The following is a 20,525-nucleotide window of genomic DNA, read 5'->3' on the forward strand; positions in this document are numbered from 1 at the left end:
CTACACTGCCCCCGACTAGCTCCCCCGCTTGCCACCCTTCCCAATTCTCCCCACTCCTACCCTGCTCCAGCTCCATCCTTCCCCTCCTACCACTCTCGCCTCCTCAGCCTGCGTGCCCTCCTCCCTCCCTCTTTCCTCCCCGTCACCCCTCCTCTCTTCACACACACTCCTCCTTCCTTTTTCTCTCCCTCCCTTCATTCCACAAGTGTCGCTTCCCTTTCACTCGCGCACTTGGGGAGCTGGAGAGGTGAGAAGGACCTGGCGAACGAGTGCAAGGAGACTAAAGAGCAGAGGGAGGGGGACCGCAGGGACATCGGATAGAAGGGGCCCTAAGACAGATTGACATTCTCAACCATCCTCCTTCCCCCCAAACACCTGCTACTCAATTGACCCTCTTATCTTCTCCCTCCTTCCCCCTCCCCACACCTCCACCTCCCCCTTCAGACCCTACGCGCAACGCCGCACCCAGCCCCTTGTGGCCGCGCGCTGGAACCAAGCGCCGCTGGCTGAGAGCGCAGTGGCCGCGGACAGAGCGCCCCGCGCCGCCCCCTGCATGTGCGGCTCCTGGCGGCTCGCAGCCCCCGGCAGCCTCGGCAGCTTCAGCAGTTCTAGCGGCGGCGGCGGCTCCGGCGGTGGCGGCGGCAGCTCCGGCGGCTGCAGAGCGGCGGAGCCCAGGCTGGGAGACACAATGCGCCGTGTCCTTCGCTTGCTCCTCGGCTGTTGCCTGACCGAGCTGTGCGCCCGCGTGTGCCGGGCGCAGGAGCGAACAGGGCAGGGACAGCTCCACCAGCAGCAGCAGCAACAGCAGCAGCATCAACACCTGGACAACGTGGTTGTTCTGACCGGGGGTAACCGCTCGGGAGCCGGGGATCCTGGGGAAACCGCCGGCGCTTCAGAGGCGGCCCCAACCAAAGCCCCTACGCCAGACTCCTGCCGAGGCTACTTCGATGTCATGGGACAGTGGGACCCTCCGTTTAACTGCAGCTCCGGGGACTTCATCTTCTGCTGCGGCACTTGTGGCTTTCGGTTTTGCTGCACATTCAAGAAGAGGCGCCTGAACCAGAGCACCTGCACCAACTACGACACGCCACTCTGGCTTAACACTGGCAAGCCCCCGGCCCGCAAGGACGACCCCATGCATGACCCAACCAAGGACAAGACTAACCTTATTGTCTACATCATTTGCGGGGTGGTGGCTATCATGGTGCTGGTGGGCATTTTCACCAAGCTGGGGCTAGAGAAGGCTCATCGGCCCCAGCGGGAGCACATGTCCAGGTGGGTTCCCCTTTCCTTCCCTTTCCACCTCCGTTTTTCCCTCCCCCTGGCAACGCCTCTCCAGGTTCCTTGCTCACTCTCTTCTAGGAGCTAAGCCTGGGGAAGCCAACTTTGGTCTGGGGAGTGCAGGAAACTGACACTTTTCTCAGTGCAGGTGGGGGAGGTTCTATTCCCCATCTTGCCACTCTCTCTTCCCCCGCAGAGGTGTGTGTGTGTGTGTGTGTGTGTGTGTGTGTATGTGTGTGTGTGTGTGTGTGTGTATAGGGGGGATCGAGGGGAGGTGTGCATTTATATGTGGCAGAGACGACTGAGTTGTCCGGCCCCCAGTCGAGTTCTGGGATTCAGGACCACGTTCTCCAATTGATCAGGGTTTCTTATGTAGCCTTAGATAAACAGCGCTAGGCTAGGCGCAAAGCAAGGAGGGCTGCAAGAGGAAGGGGGAGGGGGCGTGTGTGTGCATGTGTGCGAGCGTGTGTGTATTGCTTGCACCTCATCTGACTTGGGAAAATAAGGCGAAGGAGGCGTTGGGTGTGGGGAGGAGAACAAAAGCCTTTGGGAAACCGATCGGTTTTCCAAAGCAACTGCGGATTCCCCCAGAGAGGACTACAGTTCATTCGAGACAAGAACCTATTGTTCCCCCTCCTCCCTTCACTGCTCCTTACCCCCTTTCTTTTTCTTCTTTCTTGATTTCGAAGCTAGGAAGCTCTGGTCACAGTACAGAGTGAGCAGCGAGACTAGTGCTCAGCGCTTCTGAAGCTAAGCTAGGCACCCTGCACCAGGGCAATTCAGAAGTATCACTGCTAAGCCCCCTCCCCTGGAGCTCGACCCCATAGAGTCCTTCAACACATTAGTCAAGTTTTCAGTCTGTCTCGTTCATTTTGCAAATTCCAGACAAGGGGAAGTCGGAACAGATGGAAGAAGACATTTGAGAATTAATGGAGCTATTTTTCTTTTATGTATACATCTATATCTTAATATATAATAAACAAGAGACTTTAAATCGATCACTACGTCTCGATAACTTTTGAGAGCTGACAGTGACAAGGACGCCTTCTACTGGGGGTTCAGCAAAGGGTGGTGTGGGCTTCTGGAGGGTCTCTATTCCAACTGCCGTAGTGGCTGGATTGCGGCTGGGAAACAGCTGGACTATTGGAGCCTGAGAGCTTTCCCTTGTCTCTGGAACTAAAACCTAGAGATGAAATCCTCGCGTGACTCCTCCTTCCCTCCCCCAATTTCGGGGTCGTGTGTCTATGTGTCTCTGTGTGAGTGCTCTATTTTGCCTCTCTTGAACTGAACAAAGAGACCCACCAAAAATAGGCGAAGGAATGCATCACCCGTTCACTAGCAATTATTTTCTATTTATACACAAGAGGATCAGATTAATTTTTTATGGCAGGGAGGGGTTCGGGGGAAGAAATTGTGTGTGTGTGTATTTGTGTGTGTGTGCTTGTGTGCACGATTGCTTGTGTGAATGTTGGTGTGAGTGTGTTTGTGTGTTGTAGGGGAGGACTCTTTTTGGTGTTTGCAAGCTGCCTTGAGTAGAAGGGACTAAAAGAAAGGGATTGGTTAGCAGCATACAAAAATAATTCTCCAGAGGTTTTAAGAAGCTATGACCTACTAAACAAATAAAAAGACCAAGCCCCACCAACATACTCAAACCACAGAACAATCCTCTAGTCAAACGGGTGTCATCATATTTCTCTTTAACCTTGATCAATTACTTTTCCTCTAGGGCACTTGCTTAGAAACATTAATTTTTTTTTTTTAAAGGCAAGTTGTACAGAGAGGTCTGATATAGATTAGCTTTGAGTGTTTCTCTGAAAATAAATGATTCATGGAATCATAGAATGTCATAGCTGTAAAGGTCCTTTCAGAGAGGATCTTGTCAATCTCTTTCTCTCCCTCCTCCCATTTTACAGATAAAGAAACAGGTCTAGAAATAAAGTGTCATGCCCAAGGTCACACTATGAGTGAATGGTAATACTAGACTAAGACCTAGTTCTCCTTAACCCCAAGCAACAGTACAATTATAAAAGGACTGATAAACCACAGAGTTCTGCTACTTGTTTGAAATCTCAAGTTATTTTCAGAGGAAATACATTCTCCTGGGTCTTAAACAAGCTTTGTCCATATTTGTGGATATTGGAGACCAAATATTTCTAAGTATCCCTTAAAATAATATACTTACTCTAAGGAGGGGGTGTATTTTGGAGAGATTTTTAACCTGGATGTTCTAAAAGTAGAGAAATAATTTTTTAAAATTATACTGATATCATTTTTAAAAATTATACTAACATCATTCCTCCTAACTATCAGTTACCTGGATGGAAAACCCATTCTGAGTATATTTCCCTCCTTCTACTAGTGGGAAAAAAATCTTTTCCCCTTCCCCAAGGAGTTCAATTCCAAGGGACACTTGGGGGACTTTAATGAGCAAATGTCCTTCAAGTCCTGAAAAAAATATTTTATAGTCCTTATTAGACTATAACTGAAAATGTCAAGTCCTTGGGGTAATTCAAGAAAAATTGTATGTCTTAGAATACTTTTATGAGGCATAGAATGTTTAATCAGAAAAAGTGAGCAGCAGCCAAGGTAGTTCTTCCTTTCATTTGAAGTATTTTACATTGGTTCTCTGTATATGACCTTTATGCTTACTTTCATAATGCTGGAACAGTGCTAAACAAGTTTACTGTGTGATGTTCATTAACCTCTTAGGTTGCTCACAATTTCTCTTCCTAACACTGGCAATTTACTAATTAATGTTCATCTTAAGATACTTGGGGAATTGCTGGGCCTGGTCTGAAACACTAAACTTAGTTGCAGAAACCCTCATATATGGTTGCCTCTATGTAAAATAAAATTCTATGGTCCCAGCCCTGTTAATTAGTTTTGTCTGGGACAGAGGGACACAGAGATTGAATTAGCTCTCTTCTCATCTGAATGCATCTTCTCTTCAGGATGAGGTTGAAAACTTGACTGACAAAGGAGAACAGTGTTGATTTAGCTTTTAAACTTTGTGGTAAACAACATACTCAATCTTTGTCTGAAGGGCCTTGAGCACCCACATTTTCCCAGGAAAAATGATGTAGAAGCTATTTGCACATAACAAAGCCAGGGGCACTGAAAGTTATGGTAGTATGCAGTGTATTTTCTTTCCCTGTATAATATAAAAAGTAAAAGAAGAATAACAGCCAGAGGGCTATGAGGTCCCTAACATTTGTTGAATAATATTAATTTCCTGAGGCCCAGAGAAGTTAACTGATTCACTGATTCCTTCTAAGGAATCACACAGTGACTTAGAGTCTGGGCAAGAACTAGAATTGGTAATATTATGACCCAATTAATTTAAAAGAAAGCAGATGGTGGAAAATGGAAATTGGGAAGAGGACTAAGTTAGGAGTCTGTAAACTTCAGCTCTACATGAGAACAGATTAAGGGCAGGTAGGGCCCTCAATCAGCACTGCCACAAAGATTCCTTCAATGATAGACATTATTTTTTACTATGTGATTTGTAAGGCAAAGTGAAACTATGGGGCCCCACAAACCTGGGGAACTCTGAAATAACTGCTCTTTTTGTCATTATATAAATCTACTTTTGTCTCTGTATGCTTTATTTTTCTTGGTCTTAGCTTCCTCATCTGTAAAATCAGAGGGATGGATTAGATGATCTCTATAGCCCCTCTTCAGTTCTATCACTTGAAATCTTACATTTAGTTTGGATGCTGACAATAATATTGGGCTGAAGGGGATTTCCTGACCCACTTTGAGTTGTAAATTAAGCTATCAGTGAAAGTAGAAAAGCATTCCCACAGATCCTCTTGTCCAATCTAAAGTCTTTCCAATCTTAGAGAAAGAAAATGTAGAACTCCCAGCCCATCTATGCCTTGTATAAATGATTCTTTTGCTCTGTACTATTCTCTGCATATGAAGGTGGGTTCAAAGATCCACAGAAAGATCAAAGCCACTAATGTTTTTTGTACTTGCCCCAAGCAGGATTGGACTTTATTCTAGAAACATCCATTATAAGTGACCTTTGGGGGAGTAACATGTGTTGAAGGCTCTTTAGACTTGTAGCCAGTAGGGAGCATGTGTCATTGTTTTGCAAACCTTCAAACAGAATCAGAAATCCAAGTGGCAAACTAAATAGAGTGTGTCCTGGTATTTTTTTAAACACACTTCAGAGAAGCTGGAGTCCCTAGACTTATGAAGAAAGAGAACAAATCATTAATGTGATTTTTTTTGACTTGACCTTCTCTCCTTCTTAATTTCTTTTTCCACAACCACCCTCCCCCTTTTCCACTTCTTTCACAAAGACATAGAATTCAATCCCATGAATTCATCTCTTTTCCCAAATCCAGGAATCCCATTCATGCAATGATGGACATTGGAGAATGTCAAGATTATTTTTCTTGCAGAATACCTCTTACCTTCAGGTTTAGGCATTGATATTTTATATTTTGAGAAAAAAATCCAGTTCTTGTTATGAGCAAGAAAATTCCCATAAATCTTTCCTATGTCAAAAAGTTAGAATGTATCTTCATGCCCTAGGAACTAATATTGGAAATATAGAACTCTTAGAGAGGATAAAAGTCTTAAAGAAGTCTGTTCTTTATCCATATTAATCAACTGAAAAAAATATGGGAATCTTATTCTATGAATTTTTGACAAAGGAAAAAAAAGGGGTACCAGTTACACTTTTGTATGCAGAATCTATATAATAAGCAGATATTTAGCATAGAGCTCAAAGTTCATGACATTTGTTATTATTTGGAATCATTCTAGTTTCAATGGGAACATTGTTTCTTAAGAGCAAAAGGTATTTCATGTTACTCAGATTAAGGCAGGTTCTTCTTAGAAAAGTTTCTTTGACTTTTATATTGATTTTTATAGGTCTTTTAGAGCTGAGGCTAGGTAATTTCTAGATTCAGTTTTTACAAATGCCTGATTACAATCTCTATTAAATATTTGTTTTCTTCTTCAAAGTCCTGAAAATTTAGGGAGGAAATGGGTTTGGAGATTGTCTTCTCACTTGCTTCTACCTTTCAAACTCTGCAAAATTATCTATGGATACTACTGAAAGTTTTACAACTCGATAGAATTGGTAATACTTTCAGCTGGTAGAACTTCATGTCTTACTTATGCAGACATGAGTAACCAGAATGGTATAGATTTTCTTCCATGTTTTGAGCCACTTTTTTTTGGTACTGATTGTAGTTTTTTTGTTTCAATTCTATTCTAAACTCTTGTTACCTTGCTTACTTTCTCTGTCTCATTTTAATCATTTGTACGTCAAAAAAAAGATTGTCAAAGGTGTTAGTTTATAACTTGGTTAGATGGAGGCCAAGGTGATGCATTTCTTCCCTGTATGGGTCATTAGTTTAGCTCTTTTCCAAACTCACAGTTTGCTCATACCTTTTGTCAGTGACCTTGAAAGCATATACATTTGGTCACAGTGGAACATGAGGGACAGCAAGAGTACATATGTTGAACAAAACAAATTCATCACTACTAATAGAAGTATATGTTATCATGTATTTTTTTTTGATTGTAAATCATTGTCATGTGTGAAATTTCAGTACTTAATAGTTTTAAGCAATACAAGCAAATTGTATCTTGGGGAGAAAAAAGCTTTCACCAATGAAAATTCAACCTTCAAAGAATACTTGCAAATATATTTTTTCTACAGTACCTATGAAAGGCTTGTGGATGGTTGATTGCCTAAATGACAAGTTTAAATATATGAAATAGGAGATGTTTGATATTAATAATAAGCTTGATTTGAATCCTATCCTGCTAATTACTTCCACACTTAGGTTCTATGATTATATAGGACCTAATGGAATACTTTTTCATTAGTTTCATGTCATATTTTTCCTAATTCTGCATATTTTCTTCTCTCCCCACTTTGTAAATTTCCCAGTACAATTTTGTCTGTTGTTTATTTCTGACTCTGGATGATACACACTGACCAAGTTGATTCACTGGGTCCATGGAAAACCATTGAAAGAGAATTTAATAAGTCAAAGCCCTCCTTAATGCTACATGGTTTGTCTGTATAATTTTGCCATTTCTCATTCAATACTGACTAATAAATATCTATGAACACCTACTTCTTACTTTTACCCATTCATTTTACAGCTTCCAATAATTATGCTGGACATAACAGACATATACAACACTAGAGCTATAATATAAGATTATTCTGCTTTCAGACAATCTAGTTTTCAAATATGTTTTCCAAGAATGTATAGCCTCTTAAAAAAAGGTCTTTTATGATCTAATATCAAGACTTGTCTATGACATTTCTAGGAAACTGTTTAAATAACAATTAAAACCCCAAGATGGTAATGTGTAGTGTACCTCTATATTGTCCAAGGCAAGATATTACTTCTAATGTGAACCTTTACATAGTAGCAGACTGGAACAGATAGATTTGAGAATTTATTTCTTGTATATGATATTGTGTAACACACACAGACATACACAATGCAACATTGAATGTCACTTTGTGACATCTTACAATATGGTACATGATAACTAGTCAGGAAATTCCAGTCTTAATAGTAGAGGGAGAATTAAAATGTGTTCCCTTGATTATCATTTGTGAATTAACAAACTATTTTCTATGCTTCTCTCTGTCTTTCCCTCTTCCTCCATCACTCTTTATATACCTGGGTATTTGGCAGGAAAATTAGTTTAAGACCCTGAGTATATTACGGCAGAGTATGTTACATATAATTCTAAGATTATTACAGGGTTCCTCCTTGTTGGATGAAAGTATGGGGGGGAGGGGTTGAATAATGATGATGATGATAGTGATCTTGATAACACCACCTCACATTTAGAAGGTCAGTGTCAGACATATTAGATTGTAGGCAGGCCTTTGAAGTGAGGTTGTCCTGTCTCAGATACATACTAGTTGTATGACCATAAGCAAGTCACTTAACTATTTAATCTCTTAAGCAACCCTATTCTTACTAGGAATTATAGATAAGCTTCAATTTGCATTATTGGAGAAAATTTTCACAGAAGCAAATAATAAATTAATGATTATATACACACACACATATATATATCCAAAATACATATATGTGTATTTGTATATATATATATATATATATATATATACAATACATGTATCTATCATATATGTATTATATATTACATAAAATATTTTAGAAGTATGTGTAACATTTACTGTACCTAGTAGAAGATGATTTTTTTAAAGAGGGTGTCATTGATTATATCTGTGTTCTTTATTTTTCTTAGGGCTCTTGCTGATGTTATGAGACCACAGGGCCATTGTACAACAGACCACATGGAAAGAGATCTTAACATTGTTGTTCATGTCCAGCACTATGAAAACACAGATACGCGAGCCCCTGTAAATAATTTACGTAAGTACAACTGGTACACACTACTTTAGGTCATGCAATGTGGAATTCAAAGATCACAAATAACATATTTGAGTCAGAACAGGTTTTTTCTGTTGAATTGGAAAATCAGTGCTTTTAATAGTTAAAGCAGATGGCAGTGAACAAAGTTGGGTTTGGTGAGATTGTGTTTGGTTAGAGGTACCTTGTCTGATGAGCCTATTTCTCTAGGTAGATCAAGTTATTTCTTCTTTAAAGTTTTTATGGTAGTGGTTGATAAGCAAACAATGTCATGATTAAGGAAGAATTTTAGATTCTTTATGGAAGACTGAACTTCCTTTTTAAAAAAGATTAAAGTGTATGATTTTTAAGTGGTAATAGTTGAAGGTAACGAATGAGGCAAAGTGAGTTTAATTGATTTCTCAAGTCAAAGGAGGTATGTTTGTCTTGTTATTATTGTTCTAAACTGAGTACTACTGTGTGTATATATGGAAAGTTCCAAAGATGCTTTCTATTCTCTATTTAACAAATATTATTGACTTAGAGACATTGACTAGTAGGAGCTGAGGAAAAACAAGTTTGTCTAGCTTTTGATGATATTGCATTGTTGCAATTATTCATAGCTATTCTCTTTTTCAAGTAACTCCACATTATACTCAAGGGCTGGTTTAAAATATTCAAAGCCAAACCACTCAAGTGATGCATTTAACTAATCTTTGAGTTCAGAAGTACTGAAACCAAGAAGTTTTGCACATTTCATAATTTCTGTTTCCTTAACTGAAACTTAGCTTCATAATTATGTAGACTTTCATTAGACGAATCACAGTTTTATGGATATTTGGATTTGGGCTACTGGATATTTAGTTTCTTTTAGCTATAATATTTAATAGGCACAGGAAAAGTTGGTGGGAGCAGGTGAATAGATAAGGTAAACATTAATTATACATCATGAAGATTTTTCATTGCCACATAGATTGTCCTAACTTTTGAAACTCTTGCCAAATATTATGGAAATAAACATTGTGTAGTTTTCTGAAATAGTTTAACAAGCATAATGGAGGAATGGTTTAGATTTCATTATAATCAATCATGTAAACCTAATTCAGAGTCTGTATTGTACATGCATATGAGTAAACAGTAATTATTTTTCAAGGTAAAGCATCTTGATTGAAAGTTTTATGATGATTCTTATCTCCCTGAACAGCATGGTGAATTTGACCCACTCTGGCAACATAATTATGTTGGATGCTGGCTTTAACAGAAACAAAAACATTCTCTTTTAGATCTCTAAGTTGAACCAAGATTTATAGGAGTGTTATATATTATAAGTGATTCATTGCAATATGTCCATAAAAGAGATAAAATTGTATTGAGTATACAGCTACAAAAAGTGACTATTAACAGGTTTCTCACTTAAAGTTACAATCTTCAGGATTATTTCAAATAGGAGCTTAAATGGACATACAAACCTATTGAAGTCACTTAGATTTTATTGTTCCTTGGGGCAAAAGTGTGGGAATATTAATACATCTTGCTTAAATATAAGGTTTTTTCTTTTAAAGTTGTACTAAAGGCAAATTGGGTGTTATAGAAGACGGAAAAGCTTCTCTGAGACTACTAGAGGCTATGGCAATTTCTTTGAGTGTACCTTTATATTTTGGTACCTCATAGTGTTTTAGACCAAGAATTCTACGTTAGCCCAGACTTTGATTGTTCCAAAGAATAATTGGACATTTTTGTGGTAGTCTTTGGATTCTACTGCCCATGTCTACAGTAGCTGAAGGAACAATGGTGATTCACTATCTCTAGAAGCTCTGCTTAGTGGGTTGGCATTGAGGGAATTTTCTCTATTTGTTTTGGAGAAATTGTCTTACTTTGGTACAAAGACATTGAAAAAATTCAGTTCTGCCAGCATAATATGCGTATTCTTATTCAAAGAACCAATAGGGTCTGATCCAATTTTGAACAAATCTTATTTTATTGCTATTATGTATTTTTAGAACACATTCATTTTTGAATATATCCCTTCTTATTTCTAACCTACCAAGTTGTCTCATAACAAAAAATAAAAAAAAAAGGAAGAGAAAAATGGTTCAGATATCAACTATGTTTGACTAGTATGCAGTACTTTATACCCCTAATCTCCCATTTTTGCAAAGAAGGAATGGAAATAGAATTTTTGTAATTATTTCCTAGAGGCAAACTTTGATCCCATTGTATTAAAAGCCATTTTTACTATGGTCTCTCCACCTGTTAGGCAGAAGACGTTTTAACAAGCATTCATGTAACACTAAGATCGATTTTTAGGAAATTATTTCCAAATTTCATGTTCCTGCATTTGGCTATAGGCTCTATAGTTGCCACTTGTATATCATGTTTGACATTTGTCAGTAGCATACTTTGTATTTCTATTTGTTGTGGTTGTCTGGTTGTTTTCAGTTATGTCTCACTCTTTGTGAACTCTTTTGGGGTCTTTTTCGCAAATATTAGAGTGTTGTGCCATTTCCTTCTTCAGCTTATTTGATGAGGAAACTGAGGCAAACAGGGTGAAATGACTGACTTGCCCAGGGATACACAGCTAGTGAGTGTCTGAGGTTTTTAAGCTCAAAAAGATGAGTGTTAGAGTACAAAAATTCCCTAATTATACATTTTTCCTTTCCTCCCTCTCAGCCATTGATATTAGATCACTTCCTAGCCTTTTCCTTATGCTTCTGCAAAATGTTAGAGAGGGTAGATCAGTGCAGAGTCCTGAGTATATGAATGAGCTGCAGGGAGAGGGTGTCCTGGTGAGGAAAGAAATAATAATAATCACTGTAGCAATTGCTAAGGTTTCTATAGTACTTTAAGGTTTGCAAAGAGCTTTCCATGTGTTATCTCATTTGATCCTCACAACAATCCTGTGATGCAGGTAATATCATTTCTGTTTTAAAGATAAGGAAACCAAGACTGAGAAACATAATCACTTTCCCAGAGTCATGCAGTTATTAAGAGTCTAAAGCACTAGGATTTGAATTCAGGTCTTCCCGACTAAAAGTTCAGCGCTCTTTTCATTGCATCTCCTAGCTATTAGTAACAAGCTAGGAGGAGATATGGTCTTTTGGGCATAGGTACTATGAAGCCTTTTAATGGAATTAATTATACTCTGTTGTTTTTGATATGTGAGACTTGAAATTTTCAGCTCAAGAAGGACTACTCTGCAGTTTATGCTAATTGTATTCCTGTAAGACATTCATTGATGTTGCCTAAAAATATGTAATCTGATCATTCAATGGCCCTTGACTTCTTTGATTAATAGAATATAGACACAGATAAGATGGTGATTTCTCCTAACCCCTTGCCAAATCCTTCTCCCTTCTGCCCACTTCTTAAACTAATGTGTAATAATAGCAAGTATTTAATGGGATATTTTATCTTTGAGTATTTTATGCATGTTCTAGCCCTGAAAATAAATCTTTGGGATCAGGGCAGCTAAGGCTTCTTATAGACACTTTGTGCCAGAGTAAGAGAACACTGAATAAACAACTAAGAATATCTGTATTGTGATGATTATAATGATATTGTTGTTTTTCAGTCATATCTGACTCTTTGTGACTCCATTTCTGGTTCTCTTGGCAGAGATAATGAAGTGTTTTGTTGTAGAGAGCTGGAACTCTGGAGAAGTATACTTGAAACAAGGTGTTAACTCAGTGGAATTGATGAGATGATAGTTCTCCAGCTCACATATACTTAGTACTTAGTATGGTGAGATAATGGTTCTCTAGTTCACACATACATAGTAAGCTGTAATGATATAATTGTAATAGGGTATATAAGGGCTAAGAATGACTGGAAGAAAGACATTTTATCTTTGATCAGCCTCATGGTGGCTGTCCTGCCTCCTTCACTCTTGCATTAAGATTAGGACTGATCCCAAGGACCTCCAGAAAGCTAGCCTGAACATTACACTAATGATGAAGCATACTATCCATTCCAGAGAAAGAATTGATATTGTTTCAATATAGACTGAAGCATACTGTTTTTCACTTTCTTTCATTCAAGTCTTCTTATACAAAATGACTAATATGGAAATGTTTCACATGATTGCACATGTATAACCTATGTGATTGCTTACTATCTCAGGAAGCGGGAAGGGAAGAGAGGAAGAGATAGAAAAGGCACAGGATGCCCACTCTTTGGATATCCATGGGCACCTTTGTGACTCCAGAGTAACAATCCTCTACATTACTCACCATATTTTGTCATTTGTTTTCTATCTCATTTTATAGATGAGGAAAGTGAGGTAATCAGAATTAGATGACTTGCCCAGGGTCACACAGCTAGTAAGTGTTTGAAGCTGGATTTGAATTCAGTCTTCTTAACTCCAGGCTCAGCATTCTGTCCACAGAGCTACTTAGTTGTTCCAGTAGTAATCCTGAAATCAGGAATATCTGAATGAAAATCCAACCCCAGATACTTACCAGCTGTATGACCTGGCCAAGTCACCTAATCCTGATTGCCTCACTTTCCTCATCTGTAAAATGAGATAGAGAAGGAAATGGAAAAATACTCCAATGTTTTTGCCAAGAAAACCACAAATGGAATCATGAAAAGTCAGGTGTAACTGAACAATAACAACAATAACATAACATTTTGAAGTTTCTAAAGTATCTTATGTAGATTATGCCATTTAGTCTTTACAACTATGTGAAGGACATGCTGTTATTATTATCATTTTATAGATAGGAAACAGGCTCAGAGGCTTTCCAAGGATCACATAATTAGTAAATGTCCAAGACAAGGTTCTAATGTAGGTTTTCTGATTTCAGGTCCAGTGTACTATCCAGGGTCTTATCTAGTTTCTTCATAGCCATAAACACTCTTAAATAAGGAGTAATGATGGAGGACACATTAGTTTAAGGGACTAAGTATATTTATAAGAACTATATCCCTGAGGGACATTCTTGGCCTTAGAATGAGGCAATATGATGTAGTGGAATGAGTGAAGGATTTGGAGTTTCAGTCTTGGATTTGAATCCTGGCTCTGTCATTTACTTTATGTGTGTCTTGGGATCAATTGAAACCTCTCTGAATTTCACTTTCCTCATTTGTAAACTGAGAGATTTAGAGATATTAATCTCTTAGGCTCTTTCCATCTTTAATTCAGTGATATGACTGCTGTCACATATTGCAGAGCCACAGAAAAGTTTGTAAAGAGGCTTAGCTCTCTTTTTGATTTCCAAAAGGAGATGTTAATTGGGATCTGATGGATTTCAATTCAACTGGAGTAATGTTTACTGAACAAACACAGAGCAGATGATACATTAGGATTTTTGTGTTCCTTCTGAGGGAGTTCTCAATACTTCCTATGAAGAATTTAGCATCTAGGTCAGTTAATAAAGCCATTAGGTGGCATAGAGTCTTAGGCAGAGTAGATAATGTTGAACTTGGAAGTCAAACTTGTTGCAGACATTTGCTAACTATGTGATCCTGGGTAAATCACTTAATGTCCCTCAGTCTAAGTTTTCTCATCTGTAAAAAGAAAATTAAAATAGCTCCTACTTCCCAGTATTGCTTTGAGGATAAAATGCAATAATATTTATAAAGCACCTTGCAAATCTTAAAACACTATATAATTACTAGCTCTATTTTTATCATCATCATCATCATCATTATTGTTATTATTAGTTATTATTATGGGCACTAGTGTACCTATAATTTCATCAGTCCCTGGTGAGGAAATTCACTCTACTATTGGAGCTTAACATGTTCTCTGCAATACACACACACACACACACACACACAGATAAATATAGAAAGATAGATAGATAGATGCTACAGAGTTGTCTAGTGCACAGAGACTTGAAGTTTCAGTTGAGAAGTCAGTATATATTAGAGGTAGACCTTGAACTCAGGTATTTCTGGTTTTGTGGTCAGATGTACCAGGCCTTATGTGAAGGTTTATAAGTAGATTTTAAACTCTTGCATGTTAATCTCTCTGGAGGAGAAATGAGCCCATTTGAAGCTAAACAAAGCTCTCGTGCCAATTATCTTAGTCCAAATGGCCAAAGAAACAAACAAAAAACCCCAAGCTTTCCCCAAACCCCCATTGAATAGAAACTAAAAGTCAAAATGCCTTTAAAAGGGATCCATTTCTGTGCAAGAGTAAAGTTAGTAGCACTTTTGCAGGGTAAAGGAACAAAATCTAAGAGAAGGGTTTTGTAAAGTAAGCTTCTGCATTTGGGCATAGATTTTGTAGGGTAGTATAAAGATAAATCAGAGGGATGTACTTCTTGGATTCAGGAGACTATCATTACATTACCACACTGATTTTGAGGGCACTATAGAGTCATGGGCAAGTTCCTTCTTTGGCCCCCAGTTTCCTCACCTGTCAAATGAAAAGTTTGGACAATCTCATATTCAAAATTCGTTTTAGCTCTATCTCTGAGTTTATCCTGCTTATTGAAAATCAGGAAAAGTATTCTAATGATTCTAGACCTTGGCTACATGTTGAGTTCCCACAATTGAGCATATCCAGATTGAGCATATCCAGATATGGGAATACCAGATTGTGAATACAATTTGTGTTAAGGGATCCTTTGATTAAATAGGAATTTTTTGTGGGTTAGCCCATGAAAACTCAAAATGGTTTCCCTTGTGGTATTTCTTTTGGGGAAGGCCTAGATGGATTTTGGTCAATCACCTGTGATGTTGAAATAAGTGAAGACTAAATATTATGTCAACAGAAATTTTCAGCAAAGAGATCGGACAAGTTGTTAAGATTGTGACTAGCTTTTGATAACATAACACATGGATATCATGTCAAGTTTTTCTCTTCTAAGCAGTAATATCTCTACCTGGTAAATAATTTTATTCCAGTTAAAATCTCTGGTAGTTTAAAATCAATTTTAATCCTTATATTTTTATGAATTATAATTTTGGGTGTAATTTATGTGTGTTATACTAGTCCAACATTCTGATATTTATTGAGTACTTAAGGAGTACACAACACTGCTCAATATATTGAATGACATAATATTGACAAGTTGGGGGTTTCTGCCTTCCTGGAACTTCCAAACTAGTTGGATGGGAAAGAAATAAATAAAGGAAAAACCTATTAACAAAATGATAATTACTAGATGACTGATATAGGGAAATCCTAAAGATATTTTGAGGAAGAGGAAGGACATGTAAGAAATAACTGGTTTTTCTTTTTTGCTTTCAATATAACTTAACATCCCTATTTTCCCAAGATAAGGAGCTTCTCAATTATCATCAGCATCAATGAGGTTTGTGGGATCGTTTTCTTATCTGTAAGATTAGGGAGCTGTTAAGGTCTCTTCTAGCTCTGCTACGTACTAACTGTTACTCATCTTGGACAAGTTATCTTAACTTTCTTTGCTTTCTTTATCTGTGAAAATGAAAATTATAACAACTTCCTCCCTCTCTTCCAGTTTTTCAGTTTATCCTCACCTTTGAACCCCAAATAAGATAATGTATATTAAATGTTTAATACTATAAAAGGTTATATACATATCAATCATTACCTCTGTTGTTATTTCGATTCTACAATGCTATATTTTCTTCCTAAGTGATCACTGATATAGGAGCTGATTCTCTCAGTTCACTAGGGGGCAGTGTCATGCATCTGCTTACTTTTTTCCATTTGGAAGGCTGCCATTGCCTTCCTACTCAAAATGCTTCCCCCCATATTGTTTGTCAGCTGATAATAGTGATTCTTACAAATGATTCTAGTGTCAAAGGGAAATGAAGACATTGTCAATACCTTTTCAGAAGGAAACCTAACAGGGTGCATTTTTCCCTATTCTCACTAACTTGTTCCTGTTTTTTCATTTTCCTTGTATAAAAGTACAAGTATGTCTTTCTTATTAATACATAGGAGCTTTTTTCTGTTAGAATTATTGATTTAATGTTTAATGTAATAGATCCAAATGACAGAAAGGTGTTATTGGAATTAAGAAAAAACGAATTCTAGAAATTTGTCATAAATCAAAATCAACCTCTCAAGCTTTTTACCTCTGTGAAAATAAAAAGATATGTCCATTAAAAAAAAAAAAAAACAACCTTTTTAAAAATAAGTATTGCATTCCAGATTAGTTCTTCAAAAAATAAGCTTTATTTTCTTTGAACAAACCCTAAAAAAACAAATAAACACTGTCTATAAATCATTTCTGGAGCTCTTTTTAATCCCACCCCCTCTCACCCCCAACTTCTATTAATGTTATTCACATGGTATTGTTTAGTTCAATTTGTATGGCCTTTCGAAAGTGTTCTCAAACAGATGTGTGGCTACTCTTTTCTAAATAAAGGCCAAGTGGGCAAACAATATCCTGTTTATATAAGTAGGTACTATGCTCTGTGTCTTCATTCAGTCTAGGGAGACAACAAAAAAAAAACTCTCCATACATAGAGGCCCCCTATGTTTTGCCTTCTGTTTTTTTAAGCCTTTTTTTGAGGGTTTAATTTTTATGTTGTTGTTCAGAGGAGGTTCAGGATCTATCATTTTATCCATGTAAGGAACTTTCCATGTGGAAACTTCCTCTACCAGTGCAGATAGACAGTCCAGCTCTAGCTTATAGTTTAGAGTTTCTTGAGTCACTGAGAGATTAAATGACTTGCCCATAGTAGCATATGAAAGACAGGTCTTTGCAATTCTAAGACTAGCTCTGTATGTTGACTCTTATTTTCTGAGTTAGAAAATAAAAAAAAAATCTTTTGACATGAGTGGGAAGAGTACTATGTTCATATTACAAAATAGTTCCATAAGTAAACTGAAGAATGCTGAGATCCATTGAAAAATCTTCCTCATTTACTGTGGGCATCTAAGGGTCAATCAGTCAACACATTAAGTGATTACTATGTGTCAGGCACTGTGATAAACCTCAGAGACTAAAATACAAAGGATAAAACAATTTCTGTTCTCAAGGAGTTAACATCTTAACGGGGGATACAGATCATAAATAGAATTAAATAGGATTATTCATCTAGAGTTTGAAGGGACCTTGCAAGTCATTTAGTTCAAGACCCTCATTTTATAGGGGAGAAATCTGTGGATCAGAAAGACTAAATTACTTGGCTAAATGGAAGGGCAAGGATTTGGATTTAGGTCCTCTAACTCCAAATTCAGTGCCCTTCTTATTATATCATTTGCCTACCAAACCTAGTAAATATAAAGAGAGGAATAAGAAGTAGACAAATAAAGAAATTTGGGAGTGACATTTCTAGCGTTGTGAAGGGAAGGGAGATTAGAAAAGGCTTCATGCAGAACATAGTGCTTAAAATGCATCTTGAAGAAAAAGAGAAATTCTATGAAGTGGAGTTAGGATTGAGTGCATTCCAGGTGTGAGCACCGAGCAAAGACATGGAGAGGGAAGATGGAAGGCCACATGACATCACACATGTGGGAAATAGAAATATAGTTGACCTGGATTGTGGCACGTGGAAGGAGGAATTGTATGCCAAGAGACTGGAAAGATATGTTGGGGCTAGATTAAAAGGACTTTGAAAACTAATGATAGGCTTTTATATTTTGAATTAAAAGCCTTCAGAAGTCACTGAAGTTGGTTGAGGAGTCACTTAGTAAAATTTTTAGCTTGAGGAAAATCATGTTGGCAGCAGTTTATAGAATGGACAAGAAAGGGGGAAGATTTAAAGAAGGGAGACCAGTTAGGAGACTATTGCAATAATATTACTAAGAAATTATTGGGGTCTTAGCTGGTAGCAGTGTAAGAAGGCATCAGATAGAAGAGATATGTGGAGTCAGAAAGAGCAAGATTAATTAACTGATTGGATATGGGGGTTGAGGGTGAATGAAGAGTTGAGAATAACATTAAAGTTATAAACTTTTGAGATTGGAAGAATGGTGATCTTTTTGATGGAAATAAGGAAGTTTGGGAAAAGTAAGAGTTTGGGAGGAAAGATGGTTCTGTTTTAGAATGCTCAACTTAAAATGTCTCTAGGATATCCAGTTTGAAATGTCCTTAATGAGGATATTTAGTCTAGTCAGCACTGGGTCTCTCATGTCCTTCTGAGAAGTCTAACCCTAGTCCTCCCTATTACTTTTCTGAAGATTTGACATGAGATGTTTTTCCTAATTAATTATGTCAATTGTAGTCTGAGCTACTACTATATTTAAAAGCCACAAACCAAATAGCCAAGTATCTAATTAAGACAGAATATTAATTCACACAGGGAAATAAATGTAATACAGGATCTGCCTTAAGAAACCCTTGTGCACAAATGGATATAATTTTCTACTGCTTTCATTGAAGGAGATATGGTTGCCTGTAGGTGGGGAAACATAATTCTACCTGTGTGGGGGTGAATGAGACAAAGAGTCATTCATTCCTTTGTCAAATTTAAGCATTCCTTTGGTGGCTGGCATAAAGTTCTACTGAAGCCCTCAAGGCTGAATTCTCAGCTCAAATACATACAGGGCTTACAATTTCTTTCACATGGAGCCAATTTTTGGATTTCCCTTTTATGTATTCTTCACAACTTGAGTCTACTTAATTCAACACTAACATTTTTTTTTTTTTATTTACTCATTAGAACTTGTTCTAGAACACATTGGTCTCTTTCCAAGGCTATTAAGGAACATTTCTTGACTTCCTTTTTTTCCCCTTGTGTCTCTTTATTGTCAAATTTCTCTCTCTCTTTTTTCTTTAAGTTTATACCTTCTAATGCAATTCCTTATTCAGTCACTAGTTTTGGAGTATTCTGATGTCATTAAATATCAATGTGTTCCAGATAATGGGCTGTAGTGGTGATAAAGAGAAAGATAAAAGACAATCCATCCACTTGAGGAATTCACAGTCTAATGAAATAGGCAACGTGAAAACAACTATGAACAATAAAGCTATGTGAAGGTAAATAAATGGAAAGTAATCAGTAGAAGGAAACCACCAAAATTAAGAGGGATTGCAAAAGACTTCCTGTAGAAGATAAACTTTTAATTGAGAATTGAAGGAAGCCAGGAAAACTAGAAGCAGATGAAAGAAAAGATAGAGAATTTCTGCCATGGGAGAGAATCAGTAAAAGTACTTGATGTTGAACGGTGGAGTACCTTGTTTAAAGTACCTTGTGCAAATAACTGTAAGGAAACCAATGTCATGGGATCACGGAATATATAGTTGGGGTCTTGGATAGAGAGGAAGGTATAAGAAAGCTGGAATGCCAGATGGAATTTTTATATGATCTTAGAATTTTATATTTGATCTCTCTTGAGTGTTAGGGATATACTGGAGTTCTTTGAATGGGAGGGATGTGTGTTACAGGAATTGTGCATTAGATAAATTACATTAATGATTTTGATAGATAATTGATTGGAGTGGGGAGAGACTTGTGGCAGGTTGACTAACCTACCAACTATTGCAAAAATATAGCAGTGAATTAAGAGCCTATACTAGGGTGGTGGAAGTATCAGAAGTTATACAGGCGGTGCATTAGTGAGATGTTACAAAAGCAAGGCTGTGGCAAGAGATATGGATATGGGAGTACAAAATAATGAGGGATTGAAGATGACACCCAGGGTACCAAGCCTGGGGAACTGGGAGGATGGTGATACATTCCATATATTTAAATTTCAGGTAAACTTTTAACAGTTGTATAAACCATTTTCCTTGAAGTCTCCATTTTTTCCTTTGCACACTTTCTGTCAAACTGTGGAAACTGAAACTGAAGTATGTGAAGGATGAAAACCTAAGAAACATCAGAAAGTTGAAATGATTTAGGGATAAATTTGGGGTCTTAGATTTGAAATTAGAACAGATAGCTGGCTGCATATGACTGTAGCATTTGCATATGCCAGGGTAGTTTTCCTTTGTCTTAATTATTTGATTTTTAAAAAAATGATTTATTTCCTTTTCAGTGTCCTGAGGA

General features: G+C 37.5%; 1 protein-coding gene across 2 annotated transcripts in view; it reads left to right on the top strand.

Annotated features, from left to right (window-relative positions):
- Positions 1-673: 673 nt before the first annotated feature.
- The window catches only part of SHISA9 (shisa family member 9), a 438,119-nt gene continuing 418,267 nt past the window's right edge, over positions 674-20,525 (top strand). Inside the window, exons 1-2 of one of the 2 annotated variants that reach the window (XM_031944408.1) lie at positions 674-1,275; positions 8,545-8,672. In XM_031944408.1, the coding sequence (XP_031800268.1) occupies positions 689-1,275; positions 8,545-8,672 (715 nt within the window). In that variant the 5' untranslated portion in view covers positions 674-688. The remainder of the gene's footprint in view (positions 1,276-8,544; positions 8,673-20,525) is intronic. The other variant, XM_031944414.1, reaches the window with a different exon arrangement.

This window comes from Sarcophilus harrisii, chromosome 1 (genome assembly GCF_902635505.1).
Source record: "Sarcophilus harrisii chromosome 1, mSarHar1.11, whole genome shotgun sequence".
NCBI lineage: Eukaryota > Metazoa > Chordata > Mammalia > Dasyuromorphia > Dasyuridae > Sarcophilus > Sarcophilus harrisii.